Below are 15765 nucleotides of genomic sequence, written 5' to 3' on the forward strand. Positions count from 1 at the left end.
TGCTTTTTATGTTATGCCTTTCAGTCAGTTTGCTTGAACTAATAATAAAGCTTAAAATCCCTTTATTTACTGGTTTGTTCATTCTTTTTGGATGCAAAAGGACCAATGGCCTGGACACCTGTGCACTGCCCTGACACTTGACAAAACAATGGTCATGAACACCAATCCGCAGTTAATAATGCTGGACCTGTGACTTCAGTGGTACAGACTCTTTAACACTTTGTCACCTACTGACCACAAGGACAAAGGTCAGTGGGGCAAAGAGAAAAAGTTAATGACCCAATGGCTACTCTCAACCTGGTTTGGCCAGCCTGTTGAACTTGTTGCCCAGGGTGTGACCGCTGCACATGCTACAGCTACTAGGAACCACAGGTGAGAGCTGAGTGACAAGTGGGGACCAAAGGTGGATCAGCTGCCCCTAAAGCTGCCCTAAAACGAGCTGCCCTAAAAGAACACGACATGCCCTACAACAGAGGTGCTACCCCTCCCTGAACACCCCACAAGGACAGATATGCACCTAAAAATTGCACATTCTCTCATTCTCTTTCTGGTAAGATGTAATTTGCTAGGTGCTGGCTTTGCCTATCCCTATCATGTTCTTCCTGAAATAAATCTCCTTTCGTTCTAATTATTAAAACAGCTGCATTGCTCAGCTTAGATTCTCACCTTCAGGAGCAGCCAAATGTATGCAGAGATATCTTCTCTTCCATATAATGGATTGCGTATAGAATATATGTAGTATTGCAACCGTAGGAGACAGGGATTCTGACAGAGAGGGTCACCTTTGCAGAAAACTGATAGATCTCTCTATTCTGCATGAGGTGGAGGAAGCAGTGAGTGTGTAGCTTGGAGCTGCTCCTAGATGCTCTCACACTTTTCCCAGTCAACAATCAGACGTATCTTTGATCTGACTGCCCAACTGCAAGAAAATGACCCTGATAGTGTGGTGCCTGAGTGTGACAACTGCAACATGTTCTCTGGTGCCTACCTGTGGGGCTGACAGAATTCACTTGGCTTAAAATCATGTCATCATATGAGGTCGTTGATTGTTTTCTTGTAGATGTTTCATTAGGATTAGGTAACATCCTCGGTTACCTGGCTAACTTAAGCAGTGATGTTGTTAATGAAATGTCTGCAAGAAAACAACCAAGTACCAAAGACCCCACAGTTCAACCCTGAGCTATAACCTTTCTCTTCTGTTGATACCATCACATGTTGTTGTGGCCAGCTGGTGGCCAGAGGAGCTGGCAGCAGAGTCGGACAGTGAGGAGGTTGGGGAGGAACATGGGCCAGTCCTGGGGGCTGAGGAAAGCTCAGACGAGGGCTCTGTGTCAGAGGCAGAGAGGGAGCTAGACAGCAGTGAGCTAGAGGAACAGCTGGAGCCTGTTCCCAATGCGCGCATGCGCAGAGCTGCCAGAAGACAAGAACAACTAAGAAAGCAGGGTCGCCTTGGGAGTAAAGCCACACCTTGGAGGTGATTGGCCCCTCCCGGAGGAAACAAAAGATGAAAAAATGGGGAGCTGACTTTTGCAGGCAACAATTCATTCATTCGGTTGTGTCAAAAGTGGCAAGTTATGTTTGTGACTATAAGAGATTCTGTGCCAAGTTTCGCCTTGTCCTGCATTTGGAAACTAATTATCTGGCAGGGCTCCAAATGAGATAAGGTTCGTGTTGATAAACATTCCTCTGAAAGACTGTTTGCTAAGCCTTGCTGACTGTGAATGAAAGGAATTCACAGTTGTGTATATAAAAGGGGTTTTGTTGGCACCAAGGCTCTACTTCTTGCTTTCTAAGGAAGCCTAGGTCAGAACATGTGTTGCCTATTTTTTTCCAGGCAAAATACAAAGGGCTGCTTATTGCTTTTATAAGATGTCTATGGTTTGTATCAAGTCTTCTTGAGACAGTTCCTCTTGCTTTATGATTCAGGGTCTTTGTGGTCACCCAGTTTTGGGGAATGTATTTTCTATTGCATTATGGCAAGTCTAATTTAAAAGCTTTTAAGAAAAAGCACTTACAAACAAAAGTTGTTGATTTTAATGGTGAGAATTGATTGTTAACATTTCTAGTTAACTTGATTGTTGTTTATGATAAACTGTGAGGAGTCATGATAGGTTATAATACGGTTACCCAAACAAATGCATATTTGTTTCTAAGGAGGTCATTAACAACCAGTGGTTTATATCAGTGAGAATTACAGTTTTCAGCATTCAGACTCACTCTGCTTTGGCCTTTCCAATTTTCAGGTGAGGAAAAACCATCCCCTAGATAATATATTTGACCAATGTGACAAGAGGTTGAACAAATGAGAAGGAACATACAGTATATCACGTTTTGATCTTGCGATCAATGGCAAGGCTAACCTTTTGTCCTGGCAGGCCAGGATGACCTGTTTTCCCTTTGAATCCCTAGAGAGAAGAAAAAAGACAACAATAATAGAGAGGCTGTAAACTTGGCTGCTAGATCAAAGTCAGCAGGCACTGAGAACCGGAGCTTTAGGGCTGCCAACAGACCAAAAATCTACTATCCCACAAAAATATCTGGCTTGATTTGCTACCTGGCAACAATCATTACAGTTGACAACAGCTGGTAAACATCTGCATGCCAAGACAATGCTAAAAGGGCATCATCTAGATCAGGGAGGTCAAACTCGATTTCATTGAGTGCAGCGTCAGGGTTATGTTTGACCTTGGGGGTGGGGCAGGAGGATGGGGCGTGGCCAGGGTGGGCATGGCCAGCTCAACATCGGACATTTGTGGGGGCCCGAGCGCTCTGCCAGAAAAAAATGGGCTCCTGAGCTCTGTTTTCGGCTGCCACGGCCTCCTGCAACCCTTTGCCAATGAAAACGGAGCTCGGGTGGGCAGAGGCACCACAGGCCGGTCCTTCACTGTTTCCAGAGTGATCCCACAGGCCAGATCTAAGTATCAGAGGTGGTATTCAGCAGGTTCTGACCAGTTCTGGAGAACCGGTAGTGGAAATTTTGAGTAGTTTGGAGAACTGGTAAATACCACCTCTGACTGGCCCCGTCCTCATCGATTCTCTGCCTCCCCAGTCCCGGCTGATTGGGAGGAAATTGGGATTTTACAGTATCCTTCCCCTGCCACGCCCATCAAGCCACGGCCACAGAAGTGGTAGTAAAAAAAAATGAATCCCACCACTGCTAAGTAACCCGTGGACCGGATCTGGCCCACAGGACTTGAATTTGACACCCCTGATCTAGATGATGAAAAATTGGCATCATCAGATCTCCCAAGAAGCTAAATGATCAATGGAAGAAAGAAATGACTCTTCTCTTCTTTGCCAATGACTAGTAGAATCTTGGATAGCCAACAACTTACTGGAGGTCCCATCATTCCTGGAGGTCCTGGAGGTCCTGAGTCCCCCTAGAAGAAGCCAAGAGTTAGTGCTACTTCAAGAAAGAGAACTGCAACAATCCAAGACTTCAGCATATTCAATCTGTCTCCTGCCCTAACTTCCTACCCAGATATAAACGGGCCCACTCTCTTTTCCTAGGAGGCATTTATGTTGCTAAGTCATAAATTTGTTAAGTGAGTTTTGCCCTGTTTTACGACTTTCCTTGCCACATGTCTTAAGTGGATCACTGCAGTCGTTAAATTAGTAACACGGTTGTTAAGTGAATCTGGCTTCCCCTTTGTTTGTCAGGAAGTCGCAAAAGGGGATCAGGTGACACCGCAATTGTCATAAATGTGAGTCAGTTACCAAGTGTCTGAATTTTGATCACGTGACTATGGGGACGCTGCAATGGTCGTAAGGTGAAAAACGGTCATAAGTCACCTTTTCCACTGCTGTTGTAACTTTGAACGGTCACTAAGTGAACTGTTATAAGTTGAGGATTACTTGTATTCTCAAGGAGCTGAAGGTCAGCGGACACCAAACTGTCTTAATGGGTCACTTTTCAATCCTAAAGAGCCAAACAGTGACTGCAGGACAAAACCTATTACTAGGGGATTTTTTTTGTTTGAATGTTGTAAGAAAGTCTAGTGTAATTTGCTGCTGGGACACCAGAGGTGGGTTGCTCTCAGTTCAGCCTGGTGTGGCTGACCTGGTAGTGGTATTTTTGCCTGGGTCGCAGAACCGGCAGCGAGCCAGGCTTGCCACGTCCCCGAACTGGTTCCCTCACCACCACTGAAGGCGCCGCCATGTCGTTTTTTAGTGATCGTGCATGCACAGTTCATTGTAAATTGTTCTGCGCAAGCACAAAAAACAATTTACATTTAACTGCGCTGGTGTGTACAACACATGCAAAGCACGCGCAAAGCACGCGCAAAGCACGCGCAAAGCACGTGAGAAGTAAACTGGTAGTAAAAACCGCAGCAACCCACCACTGCAGGAGACTCATTCTTACCCGGGATCCTGGTTTTCCATCTTTTCCATCTTGTCCCTCCAGGCCAGGTGGACCCTAAAAATAAACATAGATTACATCTTTCCCTAGAGGGAAAAAAAATCCAAGTGCAACGGTCAATGCTTTATGTTTATTTAATGCACTGTACATATTAAGAGAGCTTAATGTGCTGAAGTTTGGTTTATGGATGGATATCTCTAAGCCAGAACATTTTAACCATAGTTGTTAAGATGAAAATAAATGAGCCACCCGATGATGGCTCACTGTAATGATCTGGTATGATGATCGAGCAGAGTTTGTAATTGATGGCTCTTACAGAATCAGAAATTATGCTGGGATGTGTACTCGCAAAATATCCTTGATGCTAAATTGGAGGCCCGTGTAATGGGGAAAATAGCGCACTACACTTAGAAGCCCACATCTGAAAATTGTTGCAATGTCAGCCTCTGAAGCTAAATGGAAAGTGAATATTGTCAAGCAAATGTGCACAATGTTCTGCTTGTTACGCTGTCATTTGCTTGTTGTACAGATCATGGCTACAGAATCTAATGGATGGCTGTGTGAGCCATGGCTTTTAGTGAGATCTAATTTAAACAAGTGCCCTTTTCTAAGTCTTTTCATAAATTGGTTCATTTGGGGGGAAAAAGGTCTAACAGACTCCTCCTAATCTTTATCTATAGCAATCTTGCAAGGTGTGTGTGTGTGTGGGTGGGTGATACCTTGAAACAAGAACTTACTGACATTCAGCAGAATTCTTGAATACCCACCACACGAAATAAATATTTTAGAGAAGGATAGCAGCCCTAATTTCTGTTACAAAAGTAATAAAGCATCTTCCTGCTTATTGCCCAGTCTTTGCCCCCACCAGGTGCCCCAGAGGATGGAACGTTTAAATCAGAGGTGGTATCCAGCCGGTTCTGACCAACTGGTAGCGGAACTTTTGAGAAGTTCAGAGAACTGGCAAATACAACCTCTGGCTGGCCCCGCCCCCATCTATTCTCTGCCTCCCAAGTCCCAGATGATCGGCTGGGTCTTCTTTTGTTGCTCTGCACAGGAAAACAGAGCTGGAAAGCAGGTTAGTGGGGTGGGGAGGGAATGGGGATCTTGCAGTATATTTCCCCTACCATGCCCACCAAGTTACGCCCACAGAACCAGTAGTAAAAAATTTTTGAATCCCACCATTGGTTTAAATCTTTTAAATTCCAACTTCAAGTTGTCACAGTTTCCTTGTTTTAGGATGGATGATGAGGAGATACAGCAAATTTAAGTTAAATTTGGTAGTGCAAGAGCAGGATGAGCTGAGCTGGTTTCAAGTTATGAAAGAGACTTCTTAGGGTGAAAACAGGAAAACACAGCATGTTTTCACACCATGCCGAAACCAGCTGTCTTCTCACTTTATTGCAGAGTGATTTAGACCAGGGATTCCCAACCTCTGGGCCACAGCCCATTAATGGGCCTTCAGCTTTTTGTAACCTGGTGTGGAAATGGCAGGTGAGAGCACATGCATCGCACGCCCACTTGCATGTGCAGTGAGGGAGTGTGTGGATACGTGCTCCACTAGCACGAGTGGTGGTTACGCATGCATGCCACTTATGCAAATGGACCAGTGCATGTGTATGATTGCCAGTGTTGTGGTCCACCACCATCAGATTCGGACAGTAAGGAGATTGGGAGGAACCTGAGCCAGTCCTGGAGTCTGGGGAAGGCTCTGACGAGGGCTCTGTGTCAAAGGCAGGGAGGGGGCCAGAGCTATCTGCCAGTTATCAGCTGCCTTCCGAGTCAGACACCAGTGAGGCAGAGAAACAGCTGGAGCCTGTTCCCAGGTGCGCATGCGCAGAGTTGCCAGACGAAGGGAACAGCTAAAGAACAGGGGTCGACTTGGGAGTAAAGCCAGACAATGAATAGCCCCTCCTAGAAGAAATAAAAGAGGAGCAAAAGGGGAGTGGAGTTTGCAGGAGACAATTAGTTCGCTTAATTGGTTCAGAGTCTCTGAGACTCCTTGCCAAGTTCTGCAGAGATCGGCCTGGCAGCTCTTCAAGCCAGAGAAGGTCTGTGACTGTAAATCCTCCCTTGAAAGACTTTGCGGGATGTGAATGAGCAGAATTCACAGTAAATTAATAAAAGAGTTTTTTGTCGGGACAAGGAGTTTGTTTCATGGTCTTGGGAAGCCTCGATCAGAATAGTCAGCTGCTCACATGGAACTATCTTCTCTCCCCTTCCCCTTCCACCCCGCTGGTCTTCAAAGCCGGAAAGGTTGGGAAACTCTGATTTAGACTATCATGTTTCCTGCCTACTTACTTGTAGTCCAGGTTGCCCTGGAGGTCCGGGGGAACCCGTCATGCCAGGAGCCCCACGCATCCCTTCGCTGCCCTGCAGAAAGTAGAGAAGAAAAGCTCTTTCAGTGATTCAGCTTCTGTTAGCTGCCATGGGGACGCAGAGCAAAGGAGGAGCAGCCAAGAAGGGGATACAGATTTATCAGAGGTTGTTGCAGAAAAATCAAATCCAGAAAGCACACACAGACAACTGATTCAGCAGGATTCATTAAGTTCTTTATATACAGAACAACTGATGAATAAATGTACAATACCAATAGTAGATTCTTTCAACATGGTAGAAGTTTTAAGCAGAACACAAGCAGAAGAGAACACTTTCATCTTAGAATTCTGGGCAGACAATGTTCTTCAAAGCACAGACTAGTTTCAGTTTCAATTCTCAGCACAGATTCAGATCTGTTTCAGCTCCCATTGGCTGACTTAGTTGCTATGCCTATTCATTGGCTGATCTTGTTACCATGTCTCTCCCAGTCATGAATATTCTAACAAGATTGGGCTGTGGAAAAATGTGATTAGATTCCCATGCATCTTCCTTTCCATTGTATTTCCAGGCAGTCCTCGACTTACAACAGTTCGCTTAGTGACTGGTCAAACTTACAACAGCACTGAAAAAAGTGGCTGACAACCATTATTCCTACTTATAACCTTTGTAGTATCCCCATGTGATCAAAATTCAGATGCTTGGCCACTGGGTTCATACTTATGATTGTGGCCATCTCCCAAGGTCATGCAATCCCCTTTTATGTCCTTCTGACAAGTAAAGTCAGTGGGGAAGCCAGATTCACTTAACAGCCTGGTTACTACAGTAACAACTTCAGTGATTCACTTAACAGCCGTGGCAAGAAAGGCTGTAAAATGGGGGCAAAACTCACTTAACAAATGTCTCACTTAAAACAGAAATGTTGGGTTCAGTTGTGGTCGTAAGTCGAGAACTACCTGTATCGTTTATCGTTTAATTTATTTGTATGCCGCCCTTTTCCCTGAAGGGACTCAGGGCGGCTCACAACTCAAAAGGGAGGGGAAATACAAACAGAGTAACAAAACATAAAACCATACATAGTTAAAAGCACAACAATCATACCATTCGAAGTGGGGCAACGAGTCTTTAGCCCCAGGCCTGTTGGAACAGCCAGGTTTTAAGGGCTATGCGGAAGGCCTGGAGGGTGGTGAGGGTATGAATCTCCACGGGGAGTTCGCTCCAGAGGGTCGGAGCAGCCACAGAGAAGGCTCTCCTCCGGGTAGTCACCAGTTGACACTGGCCGGCTGATGGAATTTGGAGGAGGCCTAGTCTGTGGGATCTAATTGGTCTAGTGGAGTATAACCTGTATTAAATTTTTATGCTGCCCATGTCCTCTAGGCAGCTTACAAGTTAGCTTTCTTTACTGGAAAATTCCCCACTCCCTGGATGACAGAAAGTGTCAGGCCTGCAGCCATATTCCGTTTTGGATCCTTGGCCTGCCACACTTTCTATTATTCTACTATGCATTTTCTATTGTGGGGAAATGGGAGGGAGGTTAGCATGGAGTTAGATGCTATGTAGCCATAACTAAATTCTTTCTAGAAAGCCAAGGTCATCCTTTGTCTCTGCACCTCTGCACCTGACTGGAACTGGATGGGTGGAAGCTGCCAGCATGGCAGTGGGAGATTGGACCATGGGATGGACTTGCAGGTGTGGGGGCAAGATCTTGAACTTTCAACTGGATGGGGAAAAACAGGAAACTTTCAGATTCGGGTTTTCCCAGATGTGCCAACATGGCTCTCTTAATAAATTGTAACTTTGAGCAATCCTTTGCCTTGGACTCCGATTTACTTTTGGATGCTATTTAGAACCCTGATGGAAAGTTGATCTGCTTCTGGGAGAAGTTAAAATTATGCTTTGCGAGAACCTCCAGAGAGAGGGGTCCCATTTGAGCCCCACAATGTACAACCCCTCTTTAACCCAAAGGGGCTTCCCCCCAAAAAAACAGCTGGACTTTCTTATGTGCCCCCCCCCCAAAAAAAAACATTTCACTTCTCATCAAAGAAGCCTTTTCCAGTTTTGGCAGAACTTCAGGCAGAACTGAAGAAACTTCTTGGAGGTGAATAGAAACATTTTCAAAAGGGAGAGGGAAAAAAAACCCAAATCCAGCTGCCTTTTGAGAAAAAAAAGCACCTCGAGGATAACTATGACCTGGATGATTGAAAATCTCCTTCTTAAATTAGGCTCTAGGTTTCCTTCCCTTCAACACGCCTCTTCCTATTTCCCAAGAGCCAAACAAAACCTCCAGGCTGCAGTCCTGAGAAAACGCAGCAGATGTCAGTAAAAGCCAGCAATTGGTGACACCCCCCCCCCCACACACACACTTCTAATCTTTTCCCTGTTGCAACTCAACAGCTATTTTTTTCCCCTTGGCCTCCTCAAAGCAGCTTCTTTTCAGATCCAGGCTGCCAATGCCTTCTCCACCCAGCCTTTTATTTGGTGAAAGAGTTCCCATGACCCGTAATAGAAAGAAAAAACTCTTTGCCTTTAATAGTGTGTGTCTACTATTGTGGGAAGTTAGCACCCACCCTTCTCCTAGGAAAATGAGATATTTTAGGAAATATTAAAAGGGCAGAATATTTCCCCCTAAAAGGGAGGCAGAAACTCACACCTTTGTCAATGGGACATTAAGGCCTGAGCCAGTCTATCCTACATAACAAAGATCTACCTCCTTCAAGGAGAGCCATAATAGGAATTGCCCAAAGCCCTTTCATTACATCATCACCCAGCAAGAGTCAACCAGGCTTGGGACTCAGGACAGCCTACAGAGTTACCCCTGCGTGTGGTCCTGTCCAGGGGTGGGTTCTGGGCAGCACTACTGCCGGTTTGCTTGTGTGCACGCTTGATGTGCACTGTGCATGCATGCACAATGCAATTTAAATTGTTCTGTGCATGCCCAGAACTGAAGAACAAGGTGGTGGTGCTGAGGACGCCAACCAGGGAACTGGTTCAGGGGCGTGGTAGGCCTAGGTCGCTGCCGGTTCCAGTGACTCAGGCTGTCAAACCACTACCGGTTCGACCCAGTAGGAACCCACCACTGGTGGCGTAGTTCTAAATTGTCTAAGCCCCAAATTTCAAGCCTGGTGGCATAAGGGATTCTGTTGCGAGCAGAGGTGTGGAGGGCTCTTCTCGTGAAACACCTCTGGACTCGCTCAATTGTATTAATATACGATATCCAGTCAGATGAGCTGTATTCGAGAATTGGTTTGTCAAAGGTTTTATATACCCTAGTATGCAGTACAATGTTACCAGAGAAGAAGCTTCACAAAATAAGGTTGACAACTCTTAATGCCTTTTTGGTAATGCTGTTACAGTGATTGTTTGAGATGAGTACTCCTAGGTACTTGGCAGAGTCTCTCTTCGTTGCTTCTTCTGTTCAGCTCTAGGTAATATGAAAGGACTGCAAGAGCAGCACTTTAGATCCAGTGTTTGGGGAGAGATAATATAATCTCTAGGAGAATCTCATGATCAGAAGAAGACTTCTCAATTGGACCTGCATCGGGAGTGCTGTTCTTACAGAGATAGAGGAAGGGGAAGGGAGAGACAGGGCCAATGCTGTCATTATCCCAATTTCACCTGCAGATAAATGCAGAGAAAGATGGGAGGAAGGAAGGAGGAAGCCATGCTGCGTCTGTAGCAACCATTCAACAATTGGTATAAAATTTCAAGGTCAGCAGGAAAGTTGACCTTCATGCGTTGATTTTTTGGGACTTGCTCTTCCAGGTTGGAAGCCATACCCCACCCCCTTTCTTCTCCAAGCCCGGGAGCCCAAAGAATTCCTTTCCCCCAACAGTTTATAACAGCACTAAGTCCACAGTTGGGTTAACCACATGGATTTCCATGCATTCTTTCCCTCTGTCAATATTTTCGCAGCTGGAAAAAAAAACCTCCAAGAAAATCAATTGTAAGAGAACTGTTTGCACCTGATGTGTATGTTTCTTTTATATATATAAAGTTTTTTATTTTTTCATTTTCATAACATATAACCACATGTATACTATTACATAGCCAACATCGTATTTTATTATTAAATGTTTACATCAATTCATCTCACCATCAACTCCCCAAAACAATTATTGGCTCTTCTGCTCTCCATACACCATATCTGTCATTTTCTTCTCCCTCTCTCCTCCCCCTCCCTACCTCCTTTCTTGCCTCTGTCACCCTTCTCTTCTCTACTTCCCCTTCCTCTCTCCTTCTCCTCTCTCCCCTTTCCATTCCTCCTTTCTCTCCCCCTCTTCCCCCCCCGCCCTCTCTTCTATCCCTCTCTTCTTCCCTTACCTATCTCCTCTACTTCACACTCTTCATCTCATTTACTTGGTGTGTTTCAGCTTCTGAGCAAGCTCCATTTTATGTTGATGGTATTTATAATTCCTTTCCGGTATACATATTTAATCTTAACATATATCTTCCTCTTTTTTTAAAGAGAGAACAAAAATATATCTTTATCTCTCTATATCTATCTATCTATCTATCTATCTATCTATCTATCTATCTATCTATCTATCTATCTATCTATCTATCTATCTATCTATCTATCTTCATTATACTTTTAACCCCTCCCCCCGATCTGTATGGTTTTGTATGCGACTTTCTCTAATATATTTTTAGAAACCCACTGCATCCATGCTTTTATACAGAAGTGCTACTGTATCATTTCATCTCAACTACCCCTAAATATATGTAATCTTCTTGATGCATCTTTCTCAAACAGCTTCTTTGTGTGAAGGAGAATGCCAAGAAAAAGGGTGTAGCATTGGCTGGTGCAATTTTGCTCCAATTGAAATTGGGTGGCAGGTATGTTTACATCCTTCCTGCTTCTTGTAAAATGGGTCCTACCTTTGTTTAGCTTCCCTCCCCTCAATATTTGACTTTGGTCACTCACCTTTTCGGCTGGGGGTCCTTGAGGTCCAGGAGATCCTGCTTTTCCTGGAAAACCTGGAGGACCCTAAAAAACACACCAGGAATTACTTCAGAAGACCAAATATGCTATATTAGTAAAAAAAAGATCTAGTCAGCCTAATGTGGAAGCTTGTAATAGGACAAGCAGGGATTCTGCAATGTGTCTTGTTGTTGTTAGCTGTGAAGTCATGTCCGACCCATTGTGACCCCATGGACAATGTTCCTCCAGGCCTTCCTGTCCTCTACCATCCTCTGGAGTCCATTTAAGCTCATGCCTACTGCTTTGGTGACTTCATCCAGCCACCTCAGTCTCTGTCATCCCCTTCTTTTGCCCTCAATCGTTCCCAGCATTAGGCTCTTCTCCAGTGAGTCCTTCCTTCTCATTAAGTGGCCAAAATATTTGAGTTTCATCTTCAGGATCTGGCTTCTAAAGAGCAGTCAGGGTTCGTTTGGTTTGGTTTGGTTTATTGGATTTATATGCCGCCCTTCTCCCAAGGACTCAGGGCGGCGTACAATATTAAAAAAACATATATTACAAAAGTAAAAAAAAAAATAGAATATCCAAAACAAACACAATTAAGATTAACAATAACATTTTTTTAAAAAAAATCGATTAAAGTTAACAATAAACAATAATTTATTTTGTTTTGTTCAGGCCAGCCTGGCGTGCGTCAGAAGGACCGGAGGTCGGGGATTATACGAAGCTCCGGGGGCAGCTCATTTCAGAGGGAAAGCGCTCCCACAGAGAAGGCTCTCCCCCTGGGGGTCACTAGCTGACATTGTCTGGCGGACGGCACCTTGAGAAGGCCAACTCTGTGAGATCTTACTGGATGGTGGGAGGCTACCGGTGGCAGTAGGTGGTTTCGCAAGTATCCTGGGCCTAAGCCATGGAGCACTTTAAAAGTCATAATTAGTACCTTGAATCACACCCAGAAGACAACCAGCAACCAGTGCAGGCCACCTAAAAGGGGTGTAACATGGGAGCACTTAGGTGCCCCCATGATAACCCACACAGCCGCATTCTGGACCAGTTGAAGCTTCCGTCTGCTCTTCAAGGGCAGCCCCATGTAGATTAGATTAGATTATTTGGCTTGTATGCCACCCTATTCCTGGAAGACTCAGGGCAGCTAACAATAAGAAGGGAAGGGGGGGGGGTACAAAAAAAAAACAATTTAAAATAAAAAACAACAGTCGTAACATCTGATGGGGCTGGATAATTCAACAGCCCCAGGCCTGCCGGAACAGCCAATTTCTTAGTTGCTTTGCGGAAGGCCGGAAGGGTAGTAAGGGTCCGGATCTCAGCAGGGAGCTCGTTCCATAAGGCCGGAGCAGCTACAGAGAAGGCCCTCTCTGTAGCCAAGCGCTTATTTCAGGGGTCAAAAGAAAATAAGACCCTGTCTTATTTTTGGGGAAACTGGGTAGTATTGCTTTTCTTCTTAAACAGATTTCTCTTGGGGATCTTATCCCTAAAGAGAATCTTAAATAATGCCATTGGGATCTATTGGAAGAGGCTCTGTGAGTCTTTACTTATGGCCATGCAGTTTCCAACTCACAGACATTTTACAAGTGTGATTGTCTAAGGAGACCCAAAAACTCCTGGGCAAAATATTTTGGGGTGTACCAAACTTACCGGTGCCCCTGGAAAACCAGGCTGGCCTTGAAAACCCTGTGAATAAAATAAAGATAGATTAACACCTAGCAATGCTCAAGATAAATAGGCAAAATAGCCCTCCCTGATCTGAAATAGCTAAGGCCAGTAAAACCAGTTTAGCATTTTGGATGGGGGACCACAGAGAAATCTCAGAGCAGGCGATTAAATGGGGAAGAGGAAAAAAGCTGTCAGAAGGAGGCAAGGACAACTAACTACAGTATTGGTTTCTGTATTGTTTACTCAGGTGGCATCAAGTTCTTAAAGGACTTCCATACTTCCCCCTCTTCCCTCCCGTCCTCTCTCCTTTACCAAGGAAAACGTTTGGATGTTGCTCGGTGGCACTTAGGACAAGGAATTTGAAGTTACAAAAACCTTCTATGGAGTTTCAGCAGAAGTAAGTCTGCTCAGTTCTTTGATGGATAAGTTTAAGCATCTAAGCCAGAAGTCATCAAACTTGGCAACTTTAAGACTTGTGGACTTCAACTCCCAGAATTCTCCAGCCAGGAATTCTGGGAGTTGAAGTCCACTAGTCTTAAAGTTGCAAAGTTTGGGAACCCCTGAATTCTAAACTGCCAAACTGGAAAGATGGAAATGTGAGAGACACATGAGGGAAAGAGGATCTCCTGTGTCCCAGTGGCACTTTTAAAAAATCAGCTTTATCCATCTTTTGATGCAAAATAAGAGCCATGCTGTTTGAATGGAGAGATCCCTGAAACTGATGGAACACAGATTCCAATCCTTACTCCTGTGAGTTAGTTGATCAGTTGATGGGTGCTGCCCAGGAGGTTTTGGGGTCAGGACCCTAAGCTTGATGGGGAAGGTTGAGGCAGAAGTGGTATTCAATCCAAAGTAGTACAAGAGGGGAACAGCCAACGGAGCTCATTAAAGTGGTGAGGACGTTATGTCACAAGGGGAAACTCAAGTCATATTTCTGGTTTTATCTTCTATGTTAGTTACCCAGAATCGTTGCTTTTTGCAAAAAAATGAAGCAAACTAAAAGCTGTCCACAAGTTCAGGTAGTCCTTGACTTACAATGATTCATTGAGTGGCTGTTCAAAGTTACAGCGGCACTGAAAAAAGCGACTGATGACCATTTTCCACACCTATAAGCATGGTGGCATCCCATGGTCACATGATCATACTTCTGATGCTTGACTCATATTTATGACAGTTGCAGTGTCCCTGAGTCATGTGTTCACATTTTGTGACTGAGTCAACAGAGAAGCGAGGTTCACTTAACAATTGTGTTGCTAACTTGCCAATTGCAGTGATTCACTTAACAACTGTGACAAGAAAGGTTGTAAGTTGGAGGGGAAATTCCATCACTTAGCAACAGAAATTTGGAGCTCAATTGTGGTCATAAGTTGAGGACTACCTGTATGGCCAAAACAGTTGGGATGCTGGCCATGATGTGGCGATGAAAGCTATACCCATTTTTATGGGTGTTATACAGTATGTCCAATGCCATGAAAAACTGTTATGGTTGACTCTCTATGCAGCCCCACTTGCAACTAGACAACAGTAACAGGAGGAGGGAGGGAAGATATTGGAATGTAAGGGAGGCTCCAGAGGGAAATATGGAATGCAAAGGTGTCAACTGGAAGCTTGAGGCAGACCCAACCCCCCAAGGTCGTCGTCTGAGAACATCTGAGGCAGGCAGATCGTTCCCAGAGCAAGGAAAGTGCAAATGATTGGTGGACAATGGATAGGGCCAGGGGAAAAATGGGAAAGTTTTGCTATGCTGTTTGGGCATGAAATTTTTAAAACTGGCTTTTCTACTTCTTTACCCATATGGGATTTTCAGTGAAGGTAAAAAGAATGTCCCAGGAGTTTCTCTTGCTGTCTAACCTGTGGTACAGTTGACATAAAACAGACAGAATTTCATCTGCACCAGCCCAGCTGCCCTCAACCTTTTCAACCATGCCCTGCAGACACTCCTTCTAGAACTCCAGATCAAGTCTCTAGCAGAGACTGGAGGAAATAACACTCAAGACAGGGAGCCATAGGGACCAGGGGTGAAATGCTAGTAGTTCGGGCTGCTTCACCCGAACTGGTAGTAAAAATGCTTTCTTTTTTTTAAAAAAAAGGTTCCGATGATCACGCGGCACAGCTGATTGTTGGAAACCTTTTCTTACTTTTTAAAGCATTTTTTTTTACTACCGGTTTGGGTGAATAGGTAATAAAAAAATGCTAAAAACAGTAAAAGTAAGTCCCGACAATCAGCTGTGTGACAATCAGCTGTGCCGCGTGATTTATATTCGCTGTAAATCGCGCTGCACAGCTGTTCCCTGCCCGCTGTTCTTTGCAGACTCAGAAAAGCCATCTTAGCTCCTGCGGTGCACCTGTGCGTGCGAAGCAAACAGGTAGCAGACTTCAGAGCATTTCATCCCTGATAGGGACACTATTGCAGTGCCAGAAGAGAAGGACACCCTCCCTCACTCTGCGTGTAGCCTGGGGGCACATTGCCCCATGGGGTGGCCACTTCCAGAGAGGAAAGACT

General features: G+C 44.7%; 1 protein-coding gene across 1 annotated transcript in view; it reads right to left on the minus strand.

Moving 5' to 3' along the window:
* Nucleotides 1-15765, minus strand: part of LOC106548015 (uncharacterized) — a 105819-nt gene that overhangs the window by 22326 nt on the left and 67728 nt on the right. The window contains exons 32-37 of the mRNA XM_087728348.1: nucleotides 13245-13280; nucleotides 11598-11660; nucleotides 6659-6730; nucleotides 4364-4417; nucleotides 3336-3380; nucleotides 2361-2405 (exon numbers count right to left, since the gene is read on the minus strand). Coding sequence (XP_087584474.1) covers nucleotides 2361-2405; nucleotides 3336-3380; nucleotides 4364-4417; nucleotides 6659-6730; nucleotides 11598-11660; nucleotides 13245-13280 — 315 coding nt within the window. The remainder of the gene's footprint in view (nucleotides 1-2360; nucleotides 2406-3335; nucleotides 3381-4363; nucleotides 4418-6658; nucleotides 6731-11597; nucleotides 11661-13244; nucleotides 13281-15765) is intronic.

This window comes from Thamnophis sirtalis, unplaced genomic scaffold, assembly GCF_051295495.1.
Source record: "Thamnophis sirtalis isolate CommonGarterSnake01/CBP01778 unplaced genomic scaffold, rThaSir2_p1.2 scaffold_13, whole genome shotgun sequence".
NCBI lineage: Eukaryota > Metazoa > Chordata > Lepidosauria > Squamata > Natricidae > Thamnophis > Thamnophis sirtalis.